Consider the following 16,964-nt stretch of genomic DNA (forward strand, 5'->3'; position numbering starts at 1 on the left):
TAATCATTACATTAAGTATTCTTGGTTGATATAAACAGACGCTATTTAAAAACTAGGTCTTTTATCTCAACATAAAGATGTCTGGTTTTATAAGCATCCCATTAGTTACATCTCTATATACATACTGGTCAGCTTACATTCACTTGTTGGAGTAGTTACACAGCCACAGCATCAACCTCTTGAGGGCTCTACACAAACATACAAACAAATATACCACACTGACTTCTATGCCACAGCAGACACTTTGCTTTCCCTGAATTCACTAAGTAAATTTAAACTCTAAGTAAATCTACATCAAACAGCTTAACTAACTACATTCCTCCACCACGTGATGAAAATACTCAAATAGTTTGCAAGTTACCTGAAGAGTTCTAAACTTTGTGCTATAGAGAAAGAGAACAGAAAAAGCAACATGAATGATAATTAAAACATGCATCTTTGAATACTTAGAGCATTAACCTTCAAATTGTATTTGAGCTTAAGTGGAAGCTTGCCAAGTGGTGACAAAGGTAACAGTTCCCTTGCATCAAAACAAAACAAAACAAAACAAAAAAGACCCCCAAAACTTAGGGTCAAGCCACGTACTGCCTGCAGTATCGCTCCCTGGATGATAGACCACATTTTTCAGATCTGTATCAATAATTTAGCAGTTGCATTCTGGCACGATTTTTCTTGTTCTTCTTGGAAACAAAATAATTTAAATAGAGGGCACTCTTTAGACACCTGTCAGTTCGTATGGGTAAGGCTTAAATGAGCAGGCAGGTAGGTAAGATTTCCACCTGATTATTAGACTTTTTGCAACAGGCTTCTGTCCAAGTCTCAGTCACCAACTTTATATATCCATTCTTCTCCTCACTTATTTAGTCTGTTCATGTGGTGCTGGTACTGCCAAATACATGTCAGTGTGCAGATTAACCCCAATTTGGAAGCAGAAGAAAGAACAAAAAAGGATGATATTAAGTGCAAGGAGTTGATAAATACATTCCTAATGAAGGAGATCCTGTTTGGAGCAGTAGGCTAGGCTAGATCACCTCCTGAGACTCCTTGTAACCTGAATTATTCTATGATTATACTGTCATTGGTTCCTTTTCCCATTCAGTAAAAACCAACCTACCAGTGCAGAAACAAAAGTTCTCCTAGAGTAAAGAAATTTGTCAGTGCCAGAAGCTTTGAATGGGCACTTCCAGCAATTTATTCATGTGCCTTTATGCAAGGCTGCACATCCTTCCAGGACTAAGTGGTGCCAGACAGCCGCATCTAATCCTATTTCCGTACAGATTCCCACACCACAGAGCCCTGCAGTGAAGGGGAGAGCACTGGCACGACACGACAACACCAGTTAACTGCAATCCAATACCCAACAAATGCTGTCTTTCTTCATCTGACACCTATCAATGTCAAGAAATCCAACCATGAGCTAAGCACAAAGATCAGTGCTGAAAAAGTTACAGAGAAGAATGGAATTGGCTGTTCTAGAACTGCATCTCCACTGGTCTCACAGCTGGGCTCAAGAAACCTCCAACAGAAAGAGCTCCCAGACTTTGCCTGGATGCCATCAACAGCACTACAGGCAGGCAGCAGGAGTAGCTGCCAGTTGTGCTTGGTCACAAGCAAAGATAAAGCCTGTGGGTAACCAGTACACATCTCCACTGAGCTCTCAGGTCATCCCAGCGAAGCTCATTAGCAATGGTTTGCTGGGATGCAGGGTGTTCTGTCCCGCTGATTGTCTCACACATTGACCTCTCCCTTCTACTCCCCAGCTGCAATACTGGCACGCTCCCGCACACCTCTTCCAACGGCTCGGTGCTGCACTGGGAAGCCGAATGGTGCCAGGGTGGGTAGGGAAAGAGTACGTAAGGCTACGGCCAGTCGCAGCGCTGCCCACTGCTGGGCTGGTTCTCAACCTCATGCTAGCCAGTGAGTCTGGAAAGAAGGCAGGAAGTAAGAGTATTTGCCACCCACAGACAACATCTGCCCCTGTGCACCACAGGTCTCGTTTGCTAGAACTGGGACTTTCAATTGCCTTCCTGGAGAACAAATTGACCTTGCTTTACTACCAGAAAGGATGAGAAATCCACAGCAAATAACCACTGCACTCAAAAAATCAACAGGGTTACTAAATCAGGGCTCTCGTTCATGCCTCCTCTGGAAATATCTGCTGTGAATAAAATACTGCCACCAACAAGCACCTGACGTGCAGACTCTTGCTGCAGCACTTGTTTTTTCAGGCTGCTATTTCCACGAGCTATTACTTCCCCACACAAAGCACAGCCTCCATCTTGCAATTTTATTTACCCCATTTTTTTGCCAAATTTGTCTGCAAACTACTTTTCAGCTTAGTCCAAGAGAGCTTTTATCTCAGAACAATGACAAAGCAGCGAATCTTTGCATGACCATTTGTAGGCATTTTTTCTCCCAACATCAGTGCCGAGTCATCAGATCGCATTTCTCTGTTATTACTAACAAGGAGAGAGTTGAGTAATTTCATTGCTGAGGAACAAAGTCTCTTCTCTAATTTACATTTGTCTTAGATGTAATAAATTATTATTTCATCAACAGCTTCAGGATGCAGAAGGAACGCTCATCAAGTAAGATACTGGTATCCTGATGACTGGCTGAAAATTTCCAGGATAAAGAACAGGTATCAGATGTGTGAAGGTCTCCTCTTTGAATCCAGCTCCAACAAGTAAGCAAGTATCACTAAGCTACAAGACAAATGGAAAGTTAAAGCCTTTAAATGGCTAAGCTACATCTGTGGGGCTGATGAATCCTCCTAATTTGCAAAAGACCCTAGAGATTAGAAGCCTGCCTGCCTGTCTGGTTTCATCCCTCTAGCTCAGAGATCAGTAACTCAGAAGTTCATTCACCTGAGATCTCACAGTCACAGCCTGCCTGAGCCTAACCACAGTGAAGTGCATCAAACATGAGTGTTAGTAATCAGCTGCTTTTCAGGTAATGACTCCAAATAAGCATCCAAATAAGCCCTGTGGTCTGAGGTCACAGAATCACAGAACAGCTGAGGCAGGACAGGACCTCTGGAAGCCATCTGGTGCAGCCTCCCTGTTCAAGCAGGGCCACCTGCAGCCAGTGCCCAGATGCCCTTAGTACGTCTCCACCACCTCTGGTCCAACTGCCCCCAGGCTCAGTCACACCTCCGGGGAAGGAGCGTTCCTAAGCGTTCAGACAGAGCCTCCTGTGCCCATCCGCACCAACGGCCTCTTGCTCTACCTCACACCAGGATCCCAGTGCCACACTAAGCAATCACCAATGTATGCTACTTCTTAGAAGATCTCTGTGATGCTGACGAAGCTCTGATTTACAGCTGCCACAGCACTCCTTCCACAAGAAAGGACTCTGGCAGACCACTCAGCTTTCAAAATCCAGCAGCAAGTGTCATGGCCTCCCTACTTACATGGAAGTAACCAGACATGGGTGAAGGGAATTCACTGTCTCCCTCAAAGCCTCCTCTGCGATAGCTAACTCTGCAACTACAGCCAAAAAGAGCAAATCTTCAAATTGCTGTCACTAGGAAAAACAATTTGAAAGCATTCGAGCATTATCTGCCTCCACAACCACCTTGCAAGCAAGGCAAAAGGTGGCTGCAGTGACTGAGCACAGTGCACAAACACTCACCTGACTTTTAAGGGGAAAAAGCATGTATTAATCTTCACTATTTACACTGTTAAATGTTCAGATAGCTGAGTACATAAAAGACAAGGCAATGACAACTGCAGCTGTAATTTTAGGATCTGAGGGCACAGAATGTCTTACAGATAGCTTTATACTAAATATTGACATTCTTGGCAAAAACATGAGAAAACATAAAACTATTATCACAGCCCAGTGTTGAGTGTGTTAGGTATCGCAAGCTGTGTGGAGAAGCAATCTGATAAAAGCATCAAGTCTAAGTGAAGAAAAATTGAGTTATACCAAACGCCTAATAACACCTACAAAAGTGACTTTGTAAAAGGATCTTTCTTCAGGCTTATTTAAAAAATCCTCATTAATACTCAAATGAAGAGAAACAACAGAGCTCTGACATTTTACAGAAAAACGTTTTCATCCAAAGTAATCGTTGTATCTCATTTTACCACTAACTTCTTTGCATGGAATAAGCTGATTTGATTCATGAAACAGAAGAAAATTAAACAAAAAAACTAAGTATCACAGAGTCATAGTATATACTCCTGCAAAAAAAAAAAAAAAGGCAAAATAAAAAACATTACGAAGAACGTTAAGACATACCTACCAGTATAAGAAGTAAGTCACAAAACATTTAAATTTCCAGATACAAACTTCCAGTGATAACACTTTCAGAAACTGCCAAACTGAAGACTGACTTTCCGGATTTCCAGACAGGCTGGAAAATAAAATGCTAGTCCTACAGAGCTCAGGATCTTCATGCTGGGACAGGCTTGGAATTTATGTTGAAAATGTAAAAACCTATGTGAGGGGGTCACACACAGGCCTGCAGTCCTGTGCAGCAGGTTAAATAATTTTGCCAGTAATGGCAAAAGAAACTGAAAGTACCAATGAAAAGAAGTTATGGACAATAACACAGGAAATGTAATGCTTACCTAGTCTTACTTGCTAAGGCTACCAAACAGGAACAAGATGTTCCTTATTCCTGTGAGGAGAGCAAGGGCAAAACACACAAGAAGCATGGCTTGGAGCATAAGGATATTCAGCTAAGGGCGGTATCATCAGAAGTACAAAAAAAAAAAAAAAACAGAAGTATTCATGGAGTGAGAAGAAGCAAGTACAACTGTACACCTGTTAATCTGACTTCTACAGCATGCAAAATTGAAAAATAAAATGCTAGAATAAAAACATGAGAGCTACTCTAAATGAAAGCGCACTAGTGTATGAAAACAGGGACAAAATAGCCAAAAATACCTTCAGGCCTGATGTTAGTAGTGTTCTTAAACACCACAGCAGAGATGCAGTGCACACTTCCAAAAGACCTTGCATTGGAGAACACACTACGATGAGCAGAATGTGCTCTGATGGAGCTGTGCTCCCTCAGGAGCCATAAGTAGGAAAGGCCTGCACTGAATGTCTCGAGAAAGTTTTTACCACAGCCATGGTTTTGCCTGGGATAAGGTTATTTTCCTCACAGAGGCTGGTATAACGCTGTGGTTTGGATTTTTGATGAAAACACACTGATGGGTTGGTTGCTGTTGAGCAGTGCTCACACGGAGACCAGGATGTTTCAGCTTCTCGATGAGGGGCTGGGGCTGCACCAGGAGCTGGAGGGGACAGGGCCAGGACAACAGGCCCAGGCTGGCCCAAGGGGTGTCCCACACCACGTGGTGCTGTGCTGAATGATAAAACTGGAGTAAAAAAGGAGGGGGGGAGGGGGGGGGAAACAGCTCCCTCAAGTTATCTCAACCTGTGAGTTCTCACATTTTTACCTTTCTGCTTCTCTCCCCTATCCCACTACGGGAGAGCAGGCAAGCCAGAGACTATGTGGTGCTGAGCTGCCTGCCAGGGCTAAGCCACCAGCCCTCTCTGGTGCCCAGCATGGGGCTGCAAGGGTTCAAAGCAATGACAGATGTGATTGGAGCATGCTAGACCGAATTTAGACTTCTGCTTAGCTGCCAATTGGCAGGCTTCCGTGCTTGCCACGGGGCTTGCTTGTCTTACTGTATATTAGAGTCCAGTGCTTGCCAGTGACTGCTTTTGCTTCAGCAGCTGGCCATACTCCTTGTCATCTTTCCTTGCTGTGCCTGGGAACGTCCTGATAACAGCCACAGCCACACTCTAGGGCTGGCCCATGGACAGGGCATCACTGCTGTCCCCGTGCTGCTCTACTGGACAGGCTGGTGCTCCAGAGTGAACTCACATCAGAGGGACCACGGCCTGTGGATGAGCCCACACAGGAGCATGTACACCCCTGAGTGTCTGTGGCCACGGAGAAGTCCAAGATGCAGCAGGAACACCCTGCAGTGGCTGTGGATAAGACCATGCTGTAACACCATGAAGTGTCTGTGGCCACGAGGAGGACTACAACACAGAAAAAGAGCAAGCAGAGCAGGGACACCTCACAGTGACTGTGAGTAAGTCCACATTATAGTAGGCAGACCTCTAAAGGGACTGTGGCTCCTGTATAAGGCCATACAGGAGCAGGTACACCTCTAAGGGACAAGCCCAGGCTGGAGCAGGGGCAAGGGGAGGAGTTCATTGCAATGTTACACCTTAAGGCCTGGCCCAAAAGGACAAGAGGTGAAGACTGTAATGGATACACCTTTAAACTGTTGTTAACCCATCCCACAATTTGAGTAGCATGTTATAGGAGGGAACCCCTAGGAGAAACTACAACAGGAACCCCTGCCACTAGCCACACCAGGAGCAAGGGCCAGAGTTCATTTTTCAAACTCTGCAGCCTGGCCCAAAGGGACCAGGGTGGAGATGGTAACATGTATACCTTTGGGTTGTTGTAACCCATGATCCGCGTTGCATGTTATAGTAAGTTCCATCACAGGAACTACTCAAACCAAGAGAGGATGAGCCTCACAAGAAGCAGTGTAAGTGCAGCAGTGACCAGACCAGAGGTGGCTTCGGCATCCAGTAACTCCACACAACACACTGCCCCTCCTGTCCTGGGAGAGCACACAAACAGACAGTAACTTGGTCACATACAGAGACCTCAGTGCACGTTGTACAGACATTTGGGGGACCACGGGGTGGTCCCCAAAATAAGGGGATGATATCTGTGTATTAATCAAAGGGTGGTGATCAACAAACACGTACCAGAAAGTGTGGGACCTGTGCATAATGTCAATGGTATGGAATAACAGGAGGATTCATCCTGGTTTCAGCTGTGATAGAGTTAATTTTCTTCAGAGAGCCTCATCTGATGCTGTTTCAGATCTTTGATGAAAACAGAGTTGATAACACACTGATTGATGGCTTAGCTGTTGCAGAGCAGTGCTTGCCAGTGCAGTACAAAGCCAAGGATTTCCTTTCTTCTTGTGCTGCCCTTCTACATGAAGATAACTGGCAAGCTGCACCATTTGGAGGAAGCTCTGATTTACAATTGTTGCAATACTCCTTCCAAAAGAAGGCAGTTTGAGAGGCCACTCAGCTTTCAAATCGTTTCTTCTTTTTCCAGAACTAGAAACAGCTTTGAATATAGCATGCAATTCAAGCAATACACTCAGTTTCCCTGACAAACAAGAAACACTGATTCAACATTTGCTTAAAGGACCAGGGTCTAAGACTGGCAATCTATAATTACATGCGAGTAGTTTTTCTATGCTCTAGTGTTATCTCCTACATATAATATATCTTCATTTCTCATGTTAAAAACAAGCACAGTTTTCCTCACAAGCCAAGCAAACGTTGAGCTTTCTCATTTCTCCTCACCTGTATTTAAAAGTTCAATCACACATTAAGCTTCCCTATTTCATACTACAAAAACAACCTGCATACTAATGTGTTGGGATTAAAGCATGGCTCAGTTTCTGGATTTTAGAGAATGATGTACAAAGGCAAAGGCAAAATACACCGAGCAGTTGGTCACAGTAGAACCTGTCCAGTGAAAACCTGCACCTTAGAGGCATGTTTCAAGCATGCCAGAGAGAAGGGCCTGCAATAGGCACAACCACAACCCTGAATCTTCAGGAAGTTTTCCAGCATCAGCTGGAACTGATAGGGGATTCAAGCTTCTAGGTTCATAGAACAGATAACCTCATTTGGGAATGGTACCAGCCTTCATGGTAAGTGTAGGACAGCATGCCCACCTCAACTTCTTGTAAATACATATGAATTATCCAGACAACAAACACCGACCATTTGCAAGCCTCAGTTGCTGTATTTATACTAATTTATGGCCTTCATGGGAGTCACCCAAACTTCTTAAACTTCTCAAAAGTGAAGTATGTTCTCCTACATGCTTTTGCATTTCAAATACTAAATGCAACAAGTCTGATCTTCCATGGTTGCTAGAGGTGGAAAAAAAACAAAACAAAACAAAACAAAACAAAAAACAAACAAACAAAAAAAAAAAAAACCACAGACTCTGTGATCATCAAATTTGGAAAATAAATTTGTCAAATTTAAGCCTTTACTGAAAGACTCCAGGCGCAGTGAATTGATGCTTTGTTTGATAAGCCCATGGCCAAAACTTTTGCTAACAAAAATACAGGCTTCAGCACAATCATGCCTGCAGTGCAAGTGGGTTAACCCATTCTGGGATACTCAGATCTTCCAGGGACATTCAATCCAGGTAACCTCAAATAGCAGTAATGCTCTGAAGCCCTCTCTGAAGCAAACCTAAGAAACAGTTTCACTAAGAAGAGGCAGGTCCTGGGTAAACTTAGTATGCATTGATTTCAGACGATTTAATAGCTAAAAAGCACAATTCACAAACTCAACATCTTGTTTATAGGACAGCTTTAATAATGATGAATTGCCTTAGCGAAGGTAGCAAAGAAAGACACAACTTCCCAAAACAATGTCCTATTGAGGACAACCTAGGCTCAATGTTCAATTTCTCTGCAAAGCTTTCAACGTGATTTGAGTCGTCGATTTCAAAGTACTGCTGAGTTGCAGGCTGTAGGCATTAAGCCCAGTTCCTCTCTTCCTTCCCAGTCTGGGTCATGAGTTACTATACAAACTGTTCCCAGTAGTCTGGCCTTCCTGTACACTGTTTCTAACAGTGCTGTATGTCACCTCTCCTTCTGCAGTATACCAATGAGCTGCTTTAGCTAGGAAACATTTTGCTTACACTTCCCTTGCGTTTTTTTCCTCCCAACAACTTAGACCTCACTCTTTCATTATACAGTGACAGCCTTTCAAATGCTGCCTCATACCCACTACAGAGTAATGCTTATGAGGTGTTCAGTGTATTGTAGCATTTTGTAATCCATTACTTCTGTAGTAGCTGACTTTCACAATCTCTGCACTTGGTAAGTGAAGCTGGCAACACTATTTCCCTGGAGCTTTTAAAGATGCTGCCTTGGGGTAAGTGTTTTATCTACAGGTGAACAAAAGTAATAATGCCATGGTCTGTTTAAGAGTTCTTCATCTACTAAATTAAAGTATTGCCCTTTTAACCACAATTGAAGAATCCACATAATGGTTTGTAATTTGAAGGCTAATCCAGAACATGTTGTGTTAGTTATAAACACATCAGTAGCTACTTTCTGCATTAACAGCTTTCTAGCAGTCCAGGCAATTTAATCTTTCAGTATGATACTAACATAACTAGTTGTGATTTATGACATTAATTATTTGAAAACAATATCAAAGACTTAAAAAAAAGAAAAAAAAAGCCTTTTTTGGCTGTATAAATTATTAGATCCTTGATGAGATAGGTGAAGTTTAATTTAGGCACACCAGAACATCCTACTTTCACATCTATTTACTATATATGACTAAGTGTATTTGAATGGGGTGTTGGAAAAACAAACACTGCAGGAAAAGGAATTATGTTTTAGTCATTTTCCAGACTCCTCTCATGACAGAATGACAACCTAAAAGGTTGTGTTCATTGTTTTTAAATAAAGCAGCAACCCAACCTACTGAGCACCGAGGCATGTACACCAAGTTTCAAAACCAAAACTACTCTGGGATTGCATAACATGAACTACATGTTACCCACCTCAATGTTTTCAGCAAAGTAGCTCCAACTTTTTATTTATGAAATAGCATCTCTAGCTTTATGTAATTGCAATACACTGTAATCTGCCTTGACTTCTTCATGCTTCAAATTCAGTAGACAGGTTTTATTTTTTTTTATTATTATTATTATTATTATTATTATTTTTTTAGCTTTTCAGTGTGAGGTGGAGTCAACTATAGTTCTGCCAGTTTTTAAACACTCTTTATGCACTCCACAGAGGATAATCTGCTGGTATAGTTCACATTACAGAACAAGCAACCAGAGATAGCTAGTCTGAATTCATCAGAATGATGAAAAGCTTCAGGTCACCACCTCATTTGTTAATTAAGTCTCCGTTAAAAATACTACCTTCTTATACAATTGAATCCACAGGTCAATATGCACCCTAAAGCATACTACTTTTTCAAATAGCTCAAGTTTTAAGAAGAAAATACAAATGCTTTACATTTTTGAAAAAATGGGTTACCTGACTTCATTTAAAAATTCAAATTTGGTTGAACTCTTCATTTTGCATATTACTTTACATTTCTACTCCCTTCATTCTGTTTATAAAAATCCTACTGTTTTAAAAATACCTGAGTAACAAGAGCATCACAGTGGATCATGGGCATTTGGACTAAAATGCAGATCTCAAACAAATCTAGAGAGCAAAAAGCCTGCCTAGCTGCTGAAAAGAGTACCTTGGTATAGCAGTATGAAATTCAGATACCTGAAACTCTACTAGTTAGGAAAGGTAATTCAGAAGTGATACCAAAAAATGCTATTTTTTTGCCATCTAATGTGAAAGCAGGTAAAGAACTTTCTGTAATTTAAAAAAAAAAAATCACTTATCTAGTTGGAGATAAAATAGTTTTTTTTCCTAAAGAGAGTTCTCTCTAGATATGAAAATTTTAGTGTATAGATCAGTAACAGCTGGTGCTGGAAGCATCTAAATAAAGGAGGGCTGAGTGCACACACACATGCGTGCATACCTTTAATGGATTTTGCATTTTGGTGCACAAGAACTCACCAGCTCCAGCCAAGCCTTTCCCATCTGCTTGGAGGAACGGACAACACCCCCCTTCCTGACCAGTTCTGCTTACTATGTTTTCAGTGCCCTATATTAATGATGAGCTCACATCGTGCCTCTTTCAGAGGCAGCAACACATTGCAACAGAGTGCCCTTTCTCTATCCAATTACCAGTTTTCAAGAAAGCTGTAAAAACTTCATATTTTCGGGATGACCATCCCTGCCAGTTTGTTGCAGTAGTCTGAAGGAGCCAAAACTTGTTCCAAAGCTTCAATTCCTTGCTTTCCCTTGCCATTTCAAAGACACATAAAACAGTCAAAACAGACTATCAACTGCAGTCCACGTTAAATCATCTTCCTCTAATTAAGAAAAAAAAAAGACATTTCACTTGACAAGATGTTTCAAAGGTAGTTAAAACTGCATATGAAGCGTGTTCGGACAGCTAACTGATCTTTCCTAAATACCTTCCAGCAGTGACAAGTCAGCAACTACACGTCAATTGCTCTGTCAAGCTGGAAAGAACAGGACTCGGAGGAAATTAGCTTTACCTATTAATGGGACTGATTTCTCTGAGAATTATATAAGGAATACAGCTTTGCCTGCTCTGTATGAGTTTTCTGAGAGTGAAATAAAGGGCTGTGTGTGGCAGTGAAATTCTTGCAGCACATACAGTAGCTTTCAGTATTAACAGACTGGATTGTTCATTTTTTGTGATGGGCTGTTTTTAGATGTTTATCCCACCATCCAGGTCAGACAAAATTCAAACTGCTGTCAATTACAGTAAGCAAACTATTTGTAGCGACTTCAGAAAACAAGTAATATTTTTATTTGGCTTTTACCTAGTAACTGCAAGTGTCTCCTCCATTCAATACAATAGTCTCCTCAAATATCAACAGAGTAAATAAAAGAGCTCCTGCATGATGCAAGATGCTTTAAAAAATATTGCATCATTAAGTGTTGGGTTATTTTGGGGTATTTTTCTTCCCAGGTATTAGAAGAGAAATACTGTTACGCATTTCTAATTTCCTTTCAAAACTAAAGATACTGAAAACATCTCCTGTGTAAGTTACATTCAAAGCATTTAATCACCCTTTCCAGAATAGTTCACAATTAGAATACTCATGAAAAAAGTCAGACATGTCTAGGTGTGGTTATCAGCAGCTTCAAGACTTATTTTTAAGCGTGCAAGAGCATCTACCAGAAGATTCATGAAAATATCCACTTGGGGTAAAGCATGCATGACATGTACGTAGAGACGCAATGAAAGATTTAATCTTTTACAGATCTCCTAAATACTCTCAGTGTTTACTCTCTCTCGTCATCTCTCCCCCATCTGTTCTGCTTTTCTGCTGTCTGGGTTGTTTCTTCACCTCTCCTGTCTATTTGCACTGAGAAAGAATCCAGGAATTCTGACCTTGTTGCTTTGACTTGCAACCTTTAGCAGTGTTTGTATAGTACAAATTACTTGGTGTGTCCAAAAAAATGCCACAGAAGTCAGGCCACAGCTCCTAAGGGCCTGCATTTCCTATTAGAAGTGTCAGAGTCAGCTTCTATACCAAGAGAGTCTGCTTCATGGAGTATGCTACAATTTATACAGCATAATACATATGATATATGCTGTGATTTATATTTTTTCCATATACAATGGAGTGTGCCAGTGATTTATATTTAGATTCTTTGAACATAAAAGAAGTTCTATTTAATTTGAGGCTCAAAGGCACATATGCAGTGTCACTTCTGCATTAAGTGGCTTACTGTATTTTCTGCCTTCATGCATAAACACACTGACTGCAACACCTAAATTTCCTGTCTCAGCAATCAGACACAACTGCTTAAGCCCACAACCATCATAATTTGTCCTACACTGAAGTCTGATGCTTGCAAGTGGGCATGTCAACTACCTTCCAGAGAACTGCAAGTATCTCTCCTGCTCACAATCAGCAGGCAAATGACCCCAGGTAACACGTCCTAAATCTAAGCCACCAACACTACAGAGGTATTAAACTGGACTTCCTTATTAAAGATTTCCAGGGTCTGGACACCTGAAGATCTGTGACAGACCATGTACTCCTCTGCTGGTATGGCATCCCTCACTCTGCAACACTGCCACGCACAAATGAGCTCCAGAGTCACCTGAGCCCCTGCAAAAATAACACAGTCTTCACCACCACCCCTCCTGGGTTGCTAGCAGCTTACACCACCAGGTGAGCCCCATTTCTCCTGTATACTTTCACTTCCACTCTTTGCCACCACCTCATCATCCACAGCCTTCCATGTGACCCTCGATTCCCACCTTGTTTCCTGTCTCACCTTTCTACGTGACTAACCTCCCATGCCAGATTCACGTCTGCTTTGTGGCCTTCGGTTAAACTGAGAGTCACCCTGGGTGGCGACAGCAGGGACACCCTGTGTCCCTGGCTCACTGGCCTCAGCTTCAGGGACACCAGCAGCCTTGGAAGCAGCTTCTGCAGTCTTCAGCAGAGAACCAAGGACAAAGGGAATAGAGTGCAACTAACCTCAGGAAACAAAAAACATCACGTTCCAAGGCTGCCCTTAACAAATGTGGTACAGATAAGGAAGTACACTTTGCAGAGATTGCTGTCCACCTCAGACAGAGTAAGAACCTTCTGAGTTTTCACCTAATGTGTTTGCTGAGACTGCTGTTAGCTCAGAGACCAAGGGAAAAAATCTGAGACCCAAGTCACAGCAGACTCTAAATACCGGCCAGCTAAAGAACATGAGCAAGGGCAATTCTCATTGCTGTCTTCACTCCAGTATTTCTTGTCATATTTCGAAGATATAATTCTGGAAAAATCTTCAGTGTTCTTGCACAAATCTTTGTATTCCACCACCCCGCCTCAAAGAACCTAAATAAATACTGGTAAACACATACTTAAGCAAGTTAGACTTTGGCTACCTGAAGACACTCAGTTTTACTGCTGCAATTACTCATGTGGAAGTATTGAGGGGGAAGCTAGATTTTTAAAAAGGCACCATTTCTAGAAAAAGAACACCCCCCACATGGAGAATTCTTACACCTGCAATTATCCCCAAAAGGACGCACTCTAAGATGCCTCCACAACCACTGCAATCAGGCAGCGTGCATTCAGGGCTACTTTTTTTTTTGTTTTTAATGCATCTTCAGCTGCTACAGGTCACCCACCCAGCAGAACACGTTGTTTCTGGGAGAAGAGAGCTGCAGCTGGCTGCAGTTATATATTATTAAATATATATATATATATTCAGGCAAGAGCACCTTCCAGGACATTCAGCGCTTACTAACAACATTGCTCATTAACTGATTCACTGCTCCAGCCTTGCCTGTTCACAAGCAGTTAGGGTAGGGTGAAGAACAAGCAGATTTTATTCTTTTTGGGTTTCAGTGTGCAATGAGGGACCAAGCTGACTCCCTACATGCTTCACTGCAAGAAATGCCTTCTCAAGAGATGCTGAAACGCAGAAGAGCAGCCTCACGGATGAGGCACTGCTTTTCTATGGCACGAAGGCAGGTACGGGGACGCTTCAACTACATGCGGTGACAGTAAGAACACAGGCTGGTACATTTCCATGTTAAATGTGGTAACGTGTCCAGTTTGACTACTTAAGAGAGCTTTATGGAGCACGTCAAGCGTTAGGGATTCCACAGCAGATGGACGGCCACCTGAAGTGCACAGGGAGAAACAGAAAACGTAAAGAGTCCTCTTGCTTTAGGTACGCACTCCTTAACCCTCGATCTTCACAGAGCAAGGCAAACCATGCCGCCCGTCCCTCCTACCGAAAATTAAACCCCGTTTGCAGATTTCAACCCCCCGTGGGCTGCAACGGACCCAGGCTAACGGCTCACACACACCACACCCCCCCCCCCCCGCCTCACCAGCTGCCGGAGGTCGTCCTCGGAGAGCCCTGCGTAGCGGTACCGCTGCTGCTCGAACTCGTACCGCGTCGTCTTGGCCACCACCGCCACCCGCGACGGGCGGAACCCGCCAGCCCCAGCCCGGACACCTCCGCCGTTACCGGAGCACGGCCCCGTCCCGGTGCCGGTGCCAGTCCCGGTGCCAGTCCCGGTCCCGGTCCCTGCTCGCTGCCGGAGCAGCGCGGAGCGGCGAGCGGCCGCCCGGCCGCCGAGGCAGAGGGAGCCGCAGCGGGAGCCCCGCCAGGCGGACATCGCCGCCGCCGCCGCCGCCGCCGCCCCCCGCCCGGCTCCCCTCAGGGCAGCGCTGCCCGCCGCCGGCTCGCGCCACGGCTCTGCGGCGGCCCCCGCGGGGGCGGGGCGGCGGGGCCCAGGCGCATGCGCCGCCACCGCCCACAGCCAGGGCATGCGCGCCTCGCCTGCCCGCCGGGAGGGGCGGGGCGCGAGGGGAGCGCGGGCGGCCGTTGGGGGCGGGGTCCCCGTCCCAGTCCCCGTCTCTGTCCCCGTCTCTGTCCCCTCAGCCCTGTGGCGCTGAGGGGTGTCCCCTGTACCCCCACTTTTCTGTGCTGGTTGCTTGTAAAGAAATAAAGGCGGCGGTGCCCTCTGATTTAGCTCGTGGAGATAGGAGCTGGGGGGTAGCCCGGCTCTGGGAAGCCCGAGGCGGGGCGGGTGTGGCTGGCGGTTAAACCGGCTTCTGTGAGGAGGAGGAGGGCTGGGGAGGGTTCCGTGTGTGGGAAGGGGGAAGCGCCGAGCCCGAGGGGGCTCTGATAGTGGGAAAAGTCCGGCTTCTGGTCGTGGTTATTCCGGTCTTTCATGGGTTTATGGCAGGGTTGGCGGAAAGCAGCAGGGCTGGGGAAAGACCTGTGGGGAGCACTGCCTCGTGAACTAACGTAAACAAAGTTTACCTTTGGCAAATGCAGGAAACGAAACAAAAAGGAGGGAAAATAATCGATCCTGGGCTACTTTCTATTACTGTAAGTGAGCTACTTGGAAACATCGCTTTTTTTTTTTTTTTTTTTTTTTACCATTTCAAAAAACTGCCTTACTCGGTATTCTCTTTCGCACGTAGCACGTCTACGCTGAAGGCTGCATTCACGCACGTTTCTTTAATTACTCATCTTGTGCCTGGTTTTCCCCGAGGGGAAGTCACGTCTCTCTCCGTGCAGGCAGGCTGAAGCTGCAGCTTTTCACCTGTAAGTGCAGGGTTTTTTTTTCCACAGGACTGTTAAGCAGGAGAGTCCTCGGAAATCCGACTAGCTAAAGGCATTCTGCCATTCCCTGCTATTGTATAATAACAATACACGAGCTCCATCCAGTCTTTACTGATGACAGGTAGTAGGATTTTCTATCTACTGATTAGCTTAGCCTTGAAGGGTGCTACTACAAACCAGATTACCAGAGGGTAATTAACCATAACTAATTCCCTTGCTGACCAGAAAATACCTCATTCTGTATAACCATTAACTTCTAGAGTGTACGAAGCAGTAGATAATATGATATCTGGAGAACAAATGGAAATAAGAGGTTTTGCAAATCTATGGCTCTGTTCTGCATCATATCTACTTTACAGCGTACGACGTGACAATCGGACTGCTCTAGGGATCTGCACTTCATGCATTACCTATTTATATTGAACTGTTTTGATCACTGTTCACAAATCAGCTTCAACCGCTTTGTCAAGCTTGGATAGGGAGCAGCATTTTACCCTGAAGACACACATGCCTCAGAGTAAAGGCCATGATAGGATCTTTTGAATTAATGCCCACAGCAAGCATTATAGGCATACAATCTTAAAATATGTATTTTAAAGTGTAAATTCAACATGCCGTAAGATATCCTAATTTTCTGGAAGCAGAGCTGAAGGACAGAGTATAAAGTGATTCATCCAAGAAGATGACTGCCAAAAGGGAGTCTCAGACAAACTATCTGAGAGGTACAGAGATCTTACGACACCCCCTTCTACATTTGGAAAAAGGTTTAAACTTTCCATAACGCATAAAATAGAATTTGTATAATGTTACAATTTGCATCTTACTTTATAGATGGGCCTACTTCCAAAACATTCAGTAAGACACTGCTTAACCTCACCCTCACTACAGTTTTTCATGAAACGTACACTTGGATACATCAGAATAAGATGCAAGAATCTGTAAAATGACACATTACTCGTTTTGAATGATATTCATGTTTGTCACTTATGAGATGAAGTATGCCCCATCTTCAATGGCTTCCGAGCAATACATCTGGTGCATTAAAAGACAGATAGGCTCATGCAGAATTAAATCAACAAGCATGGGCATTTAAGCATGGTATTCTTATAAGAAATGACTATGCAGCAGGGATGAATTTGCACTGTAAAAATTTTCTATCTTGTGGCTGACCACAACCAAAGTTATATATCCCATGTGATAAAGGAC

At 43.7% G+C, this 16,964-nt stretch overlaps 1 protein-coding gene across 2 annotated transcripts in view; it reads right to left on the reverse strand.

Annotated features, from left to right (window-relative positions):
* NADK2 (NAD kinase 2, mitochondrial) overlaps positions 1-14,885 on the reverse strand; it is a 33,019-nt gene extending 18,134 nt beyond the window's left edge. For both annotated transcript variants that reach the window (XM_084305800.1, XM_084305799.1), the window contains exon 1: positions 14,512-14,885. In XM_084305800.1, the coding sequence (XP_084161926.1) occupies positions 14,512-14,802 (291 nt within the window). In that variant the 5' untranslated portion in view covers positions 14,803-14,885. The remainder of the gene's footprint in view (positions 1-14,511) is intronic.
* Between the last annotated feature and the right edge of the window lie 2,079 nt (positions 14,886-16,964).

Source organism: Netta rufina, assembly GCF_964035555.1.
Source record: "Netta rufina genome assembly, chromosome: Z".
Taxonomy (NCBI): domain Eukaryota; kingdom Metazoa; phylum Chordata; class Aves; order Anseriformes; family Anatidae; genus Netta; species Netta rufina.